The sequence below is a fragment of the Quercus lobata genome, chromosome 4, assembly GCF_001633185.2.
Source record: "Quercus lobata isolate SW786 chromosome 4, ValleyOak3.0 Primary Assembly, whole genome shotgun sequence".
NCBI classification, from domain to species: Eukaryota; Viridiplantae; Streptophyta; class Magnoliopsida; order Fagales; family Fagaceae; genus Quercus; species Quercus lobata.
Window position 1 is genome coordinate 15,938,399 of NC_044907.1, and position 8,904 is coordinate 15,947,302.

The window sequence follows — 8,904 nt, forward strand, 5'->3', positions numbered from 1 at the left end:
AGTTTGAGGGGGGATGTTAGTGTATAGCTTAGACTAGTTTAGCCCATTGGGCTTAGCCCAGTATATTGTACTTGTAGTTTACTCCTTTTACTTGTACTGCACACATATCTAGCCTATATAAGGCTCTCTATTGTACATTATTTTACACACATCAATATACAGACTATTCAGTCTTTCTCACACTTTATATTCTTAACAAATTCAACTTTATTAAATTAGATTGTTCTCTAAAATTTTACTACTCCATAGAATAACCTTTTTTTATATTAATGAATCAGAGAGTTTCATATGACATACGGCTTTTAGGTACATTTGGTGTGACATGAAGCAAACAAGAAAATGGTTCCCCTCTTTCTCCTTATTTTGAAACAATAATCTAAATGATCATGGACAATTGGGGTTTCTACCAGGACCACCATAATAAAAGTAGTCTCCAGAATTTATGAGATTATAGCAATTGGGATTCGTTATCACTGTACGACTGTTCCAGGGACGTCTGAGAATTGTTTTACCATCAATAACATTGAGTGTATCGAAGAAACTAGCCTTGCCAGGCCCTTCTTCAGGGAAATGGCCACTGCCCATTTGTGTTGTGGTGTGCTTGTCACCTAGCTTTAAGTTTATCACCTCTCCTCCCCATTGAACCGATGAAGCGCTATTAGACAGGAGCGAGAATATGGAAGATGGCCAATATCCGAAGTTTCTTTGCGCAATTTTCAACCACCAGTCTCCATTTCCATTAATGTCCTACTTCATTGTACATGTCATGCAAATCAGTTTGTAATATTTTGAATGATAAATGAAGGTGTAAAGACTAATGAAAGAGAAAAAAAAAATATAAAAAAATCTTTTTGTGCAAAACAACATGGACCTTTAAATTCACTGTTTTAAAAAATAAGTTAGGTAAAAATAAATTTTTTATAGAAAAAAAAAATTGAAATTAAAATTTAAAAAGTTGTATATAAGAATACATAAACGAAGAAACAAGAATTTCCAACATACACCGTTACAACTAAAACCAGAATTTCAAACATATCTTACTATGTGTATCCAAAGAGTAAAAGTATTTGATAAAGTAATTAAACTGAAATATTGTACTACCTTATAAACATAGAATTCGACTGTACGTTGGGTACCACCATAGATGGAATAAGGGGTGACGGTTGCACCTGTCGCAATCTGGTTGTCGACTTGAACAAAGCCAGGGCAATCCAGATTGTAGCAACCTGTGGTTCTATAGTTATCATCCTACAGCCATGATAAAAATTAAAAATTAAAAAAAAAAAAAGGAAAAAGACGCTTTTCAAAAATGAAATAGTTTATATAAACATGGCTATTGCTGGCAGGGAAGTCAAATATTAAAACACATACAGTCCAATACGTGACGAGTCTAGTTTGGTAATCGCCATATCGATTAGCGTTGACCTATTTTTCCACAGAAAATAATTTTTTTTAAAAATGGAAAATTATTAGTAATTAATTGTTTAGCATGCGCCTAAAAGAAAAGATGATGATGAAATTATATATACTATTATGCCGGCTTCAATGGTATCATAATCTTCAGCACTTTGGCCTGCTGTCATCCAGAATTGAGACACGCTGAACTCATTTGAGTCCCCGGTATTGGGATTCCACACGTTCATATTTGCCATCATTCCATAGTACTTATCTCCTTCCTCAACAAGCACTGCATACTAGAAACTCAACCAGAAAAATAAAGGTTGTGAATGTTGAGTTGGGTCCTTCATTATAGTAGATACCGTTGAGCTCAAACCTATTAATAATATTGGTTAAAAATTAAATATTACCTCATGGGTAATTCCAGCGGAATCAGCATTAGGGATGGAGTGGTGTTTTTTCCTTCCATAATTTGCTGCAGAGCCTGCCCTTAATAAATCTTCTTCTTTAGTTCTTCTTATGGGAATTGTTCCTTCTGGGCACCTTCCATTCAAGTGCCATGGCTGAGTCAACTTGGGCTCAGAGTTTGAAGAGACATCGTTGCTCTCATTGAATGAAAACCCTTCTGGGTAAGAACTTGGTCTCATCTATTGCATTCGGCATGAATACCAATGCAAACCCAGCCCATACCATACATACAATAAGTATCAAATTATTCGTGATACCAAATGAAATTTACTTAATTAAACTTGTTACCTGAATTGTGTGATTTTTTAACAGAGGATGATCAAAAGCTGGTTGCTTGTTTATATCTACGCAGTCAATTATATCTCCATCCGGGCTCTATACCAAATACATTTTCTCAACACACATACATAGATATTAGTTTGAATTCTCACTGTAGTAATAAAATTACACTGCTATTGTACATGGGACTTACAAAGACACCACAACTCACAAAAGTGAATGACTCTTCTAGGACTAAAGCAAAAAATACAATATAGAACACAAACATGTTATATGAAGTGATTAATAACCTCGATGGATTTAAGAGCAGGCTTGTTAAGGCGCTTCAATTGCTGCTGAACCTCTAGTTTTTGTTTCTTATTGAATATGGTGTTAGTGTTTCTATTTCCAACTGATGACATTGGTATGAGAAAGAACAAGTAGAAAGTCATCTTTACCACCCTCGACCACCTCCTCTCGCTTCCACAATGTAGAGCCATGAGTGACTAGCTAATATTCGAATCAAGTGGTGGATTTGTGGTGTACAGAGATGTAATAGCTAGATTTATTCATCCTTAAACATGCATTTATTCATCCTCTTTAAACTGTTTCAAATGCTATTTATCAATATATATACACAAACAAACTTCTATAGTAAGGATCACCCTATTTTTGGCCACGTCTAATGAGACTTTGATTTAGCTGTTTTACATTAATTTTTTCACCTTGTAAGTACAAACTTCCTATTTAATTTCCTATTGACCACTGCGAATCTTTTGCTTCTTTGTCATTTTATAGGAATGGTCAAAATTCAAGGGAAATAATTCATCTTCTTTGAAATGTTCCACAGGCGAAAAATTTAGGAAGTTTGTTGTTTTAAGTTAAAATTAGAGAATTTGAGATAAATGAGAAATTTAGTAATGATTTAATTTTTTATCCGATTTGAAGAAAGATAAGAATGTTTGTTTGTTTTGCTGGAAAACCTTGTGTTAAGATAGTTTTTCGTGTTTTCTAACGTTTGTTCGCATAAGAAAAAATGAGTCAAAGGAAACTATCTTTGGTCAACATAAAAAGTGTGCCTCATTTTTAGAAACTGTTTTCCACTATTTTATAAATTTTTTTTGGGAGAAAACTACTCGAATCTCATGGCAAGCTAAATAAGGGAAATTAGATTATCATTTTCCAACACATTTAAGGTTGCTACCAAACATAGTAAAATGACATAATTTTATAGAAAATTCTTTTGAAAAATTACTCATTTTCTAGAAAATATTAATGACAAAACAAAAAGAGCAATAGTGGGAAGTGAGAATAGATGAGGTTTAAATTTTGTAAAATAATTTTATTAAATTTTTTTTTTTTTTGAAGCATGCCAAAATGAAATTTCCTTATATGTCTTTAAATTTATTTGAGGAGTTGTTTTAAATATTCTGTAGAGTTTTTATATGAGGAGTACTTGTACTTCTGATGACAAAGTATTAGTCCCAAAATTTTGGGTCAGCTCCTATGGATCCAAAACAGAAAAATATAAATCATCCAATTCCTTCATCCTTTTGTAAATTACACTACCCACACATAGAAAAATAACAAAATGATATACAATTTATATCCAAGAGATGTGTAGACATATTGCCAAGAAAATATAAGTCATTGCAAAATGAAAAATCTATTCTATCAAGATTGTAAAATACTTATTTACAAAAAATTGGAAACAATTTCATACAAATAAATGATATTAAACTTATATTCAAGTGATGCATAAAAATATTGCCATAACTTGAAAATATAAATCATGGTAAAATGAAAAATCTTTTATGTTAAGATTAAAAGAGATTTTTTGTTGTTGTTGTTGAACATCTAAGCACCAAAGTTGGAGGCCAGAGTCATCACACGTAGCTAGCAGCAGAGCCACTCTCCTAACTGCAAGTTTTGATTGCAAAGTGCTATAGACCATGCATCATGGAAATTGCATTGCAAACAATAATTCTAGGACCACACCCTTTTCTTGACCCTTTTCCTTCAACTTTGTTATGTGATTGATTGTGAGTGGTATAGAAAAAATGGTAAATCACAATCTACGACGTAGCTAGTTTTCTTTTGTATAAATGAATGGACCGAGTTTTAGCCACAAACTTGGTTGTAGTCTAAGGCTATAACTTTCTTTAAAAAAAAAAATTAACATTACTATATATTGTCGATACTATATTGTCTAGTCTCGATTCACACGTCAAAATAAAGACCAAAAAAATCAAACAAATTGAAAAAAAGTGCAAAATCATGAATTTCAAAGCCAAAAAGGGTAAAATTAAATACAAAATGTTTGAATAGTGAATCAAAAAGTCACAATGATTGAAAAATCCATTTTACAGCAATTAAGACTGAAACCCTAAGCGGGTATGGTTAAAAAGTTGACTTTTTGATCCGACCATTAAATCGTGTTGAATTTTGGAACTTATAGTAGGGCATATTTTTCCATTTTAAATGATAGTTTACGGGCCAAAATCAAAGTTAAAATGAATGAGATATCACCAAAATATCGAAAACCCTATTAAAATCTTCACTTCTTTTTTCTTTTCAAGAAAACTGGCAGCTTATAACCCAACTTCGCATAATAAACTGTACCAATTGGGTAAAAATTGAAATTAGAGGGTTGGACCATCTTGAAAAACAAGGTCTTAGCTAATTTTCATCAAAAGAGTTTGACAATATCTGCTCCAGATTGGAAGATATGAATTTTGCAAGAAAAAACTTCAAGAGCTTTTTAGCACTGTGTCACCTTCGTTGCAAGTGTGATATCTCAATAGCTATAGATCTAAATTGAACGAGGCTAGAACCGTTAGAAACTAGACATTTAGTGCATTGTGTGAATATAACATTTGAAGAAAACGGAGCACGGAAAGGCCTCTAAATAGCAGCACAAATATCGAGCCAAAAATCAAGAAAAGATGAAAAAGTGCTATAAGGTGGCAAAAGTAGGAGGCTAGCATTAGTGTATAAGCATACGCCAATGCTAGATGCCCCTTGCCACGGGCGGCTAGCACTAGTGTATCCTAATACACTAATGCTAGCCTCCTATTTTCCTCATTCCCCCGATAAATACCCCCTATTTTTTATAAAAATCGTGGAGAAAAATAGGATGAAATAGGTAGAGAAAATAGTGAAATAGAGAGAAAAAGGTGAGGAAAATTAGAAATACTAAGAAAATTATGGAAAAATACCTTTAGAAATTCAAAAAAAAAAGTTTCTCTCTCTCTCTTGGAAACCCACACAAAAAAGCTTCATCTATTTTTGTTTTAATTTTTGTGGGTAAGGCTATAGGGATGAGTTAGTTTCTTAATAACTACACCCATCCCACCATTTTTATTATATTGTGATCATCATTCTCCATACATATAAAATATTTCTTTTTATCTTGCTTGTTGTTTATATTTGCTTTTTTCTTTTTTCTATGCTCTTGCATATATTATGTATATATCTATCTCTTTATTTCAATGTTCATATTATTGTTGTCGGTTCATATTATTGTGCTTGTTTTCCCTAGATGGGTATTGGACCATCACCTAGGGTTTGTATGGGAGGTACCCTTAGGGGGAAGAAATCTGATCCCACCTAGGCATCTAGGGATTTTATTATTAATACTTTTATTTTATGTCATCCCATTTAATTTCTTGCACATCCAATCTCCCCCTTTATTTTATTGCGCGCACACACACACACACACACACACACACACACACACACATATATCTAGACACCCAAATAATAATAAAAAGATTTTCTACCATCTCTTTAATTTTTTTTTTAAACCTCCATTAGTGCACAATATGGGTATTTCTCGTAAAAATGACGATGACTAAACTCCCATTTCTTTATGATGAAGAATCCACAAAGGCTTGAAAAAGGTTGAAATCTATTTAAGAGAGAGAAAAAAAACATTTTTTAATCAATCTTTACAATATTTCAGCACTTTGCATTTTTTTCATTTAATTTTCAGCACTTTACTTTCTTGTCATTTAGTTTTCTGCACTTTACTTTTATGTCATTTAAATTTCTGCAAACTATTTTCCTTACAATTTATTTTCTGCACTTTTTTATGGTTGTTCCTTTACATTTCTTATCATTAATTAATGTTTCCATAAAATAAATATGCTTGGGTAAACATTTCCCCTACACATTATTCTAATAAAATTCCTTCAAAAATCTTTTCCCACCTCTTTCTTTAAAAATGAACTTTTTCGAAAAAAAAAAAAGAAGGTCTTTTAAAAATGTTTGTCGTTCTTCTTAAAATTTTTCAAAAAAAAAAATTTTTTTTAATACTTTTTCTTCTCCTTAAAAAAAAAAAAAAAGGTTTTCAAAATATATATTAAAAAAAATCTGTTTTTTTAAAAGGGGGAACCCGAAAATTGTTTTTAAAAACAAATCTGTTTTAAAAAACTGTTTTTTAAAATATATATATATATATATTTTTTTTCAAATAAAAAAATCTGTTTTGTAAAAAAAATGTTTTCTAGATAAAAACTATGTTCAAAAACTGTATTTTTTTTTTCCCCAAAATGATTTAAAATTGCTTTCATATAAAAAATAATCTATTTTTCACTTGTCATTAAAGACATGAAGTTTGATCCATGAAGGCTGTTTCATTAAAGGATGTTGAAGATCAAACATTTAAGGAAAGTGCACCAACCCAATCAAAAAAGACAAAGTCATACCTGAGTCATCAGCAAAATCAAATAAAAGAGGAAGGTAATGGATATGATCATAAATATGGATTAAATAATCGTATGGATTTTGTTCCCCAAAGTTGTATATATAAATTAAGAGTAATGCTATAGATACAAACTATTCTACAAACATTTTACAAACTACTGATGTGGCATACTCCACCTCAGCTTTTTAACAACTAAAATACCATGTCAGAAATTAGCAAAATAAATTAAAAAAAAAAAAAACAAAAAAGAAACCCAAATCACGTTTGCAACAAAACCCTCTCCCTCTCCCTCTCTGCGCCTCCCTTTCTGCCTCAGCAGTACCGTACGGCGCTGCATCTCCTCTGCCTCTTTGGTCTCACATTCAAGCTAAAGAAATCTGCTTCCTCTTGCCGACTAACGCCGCTGCCACACCTCTCGCTGGAATTGTTACAAAAGCCGCCGGTACCATGGCCGAGAACAGTGTTGCAATCACATCTGATGAGAATGATGCTCCCACTTCAGTATCTGATGGTTCTAATTCTTCTACTTTTGGTAATTCCTCAACAACTTTAGATAAGAAAGACATGCAATGCTTTAGATAAGAAAACCATATGATACTGCTGAGGCAGAGAGGGAGGCGCAGAGAGGGAGAGGGAGAGGGTTTTGTTGCAAACATGATTTGGGTTTCTTTTTTGTTTTTTTAATTTACTTTGTTAATTTTTGACGTGGTATTTTAGTTGTTAAAAAGCTAAGGTGAAGTATGCCACATCAGCAGTTTGTAAAATGTTTGTAGAATAATTTGTGTCCGTAGCATTACTCATAAATTAACAAAGCTTTATAACAGATTTTTGCACTGCAAAATAGAAAATAATAAAGATTGTAGTGGATGTAGGTTTTCCTGGCCGAACCTTGTTAAAATTGTTGTCATCTTTTCTTTTATTTGCAAATTATTAGTACTTGCAAGATTATTTGAAGTTTTTTTTTTTTTTTTTTGGATAAAATCATTTGAAGTTTACTTGAAACAATTAAATAGAGAGAGTCCATTTAATAATTTGAATTTAACAATATACAAAATATAACATTAATTTAAATTTTAAATAATGTGATACTAGATATGTATTTAAATTGGTAATATCCAGTCTTAATAAAGAAATCAATTTCTAAATATAGATATATAGAAATTGCTAATTGTCAGCTTATCTAACTTTTTGTTAAAAATGTTGTAGATAAAAGGTAAAAGTTAAATAAAATAATTAGGTGACTCACATTAGAACTTGTAAATAATAATAAAAATAAGCAGAAGTTAAATAGGTGATTCACATGGAACCTACAAATAATAGAAAAAAATAAACAATAAGCTAGCTTATAATCCAATTCCAAACAGAGTTAATCACCTCTACAATATATATATATATATATATATATATGTATAATATATTTTGTTTGATCACTATAAACTTAGCAACGAAAGCACTTGCATACCAACTTAAATAAGTATGATTTCATAACTTTTTCGGTTTACTTTAGAAAGTCAAAATTCAAATGATCTCAACATGTTCAATACGATAAAAACCAATGCATCCCCTAAGAACCAGTAAAAATTTACCACATCAATAACTTACAAAAATATTGTTACTCATTTTTTGTTTCTCCCATTAACTATTGGTTACCAAATAGTATTAATAACATTGTCCAATAGTATAATGAACTGCGGGTTAACAGTTCAAAAGACGTTCTTTCTACAAGAGAAGATATTTTTTGCATACCAACATATTTAAATAGAATGATGGAAACATCATAATTTTGACTATCTTATTCTCTACCTCAATAATTGACCCACCATGCATTGTTTTTTTTAGATAGGTAAACGGTTGCAAAGTGGGGGGCTAGGATTCAAAACCAAACTTGACCCACCTGAAAGTTCAAATAGTGTGTAAAACATTAATGAACGTTTAGACCCTCAAATATAAAATTACCAACATAAGCTTGTACACAAACAATATATGTGCGGAAAGATAAATATAAGCTAAAACAGAATTGATAAAACACCCTAAACCGAAATTAATCACAACCACAACAATAATTAAAAGGT

At 31.3% G+C, this 8,904-nt stretch overlaps 1 protein-coding gene across 1 annotated transcript; it reads right to left on the reverse strand.

Annotated features, from left to right (window-relative positions):
- Positions 1–384: 384 nt before the first annotated feature.
- LOC115984695 lies at positions 385–2,624 on the reverse strand. The gene is made up of 7 exons (XM_031107712.1): positions 2,436–2,624; positions 2,155–2,241; positions 1,809–2,045; positions 1,530–1,694; positions 1,372–1,425; positions 1,102–1,248; positions 385–747 (listed from the first exon to the last, which is right to left on the reverse strand). The coding sequence occupies exons 1-7, from the start codon at positions 2,622–2,624 to the stop codon at positions 385–387; spliced, it is 1,242 nt and encodes a 413-aa protein (XP_030963572.1).
- Positions 2,625–8,904: the final 6,280 nt, after the last annotated feature.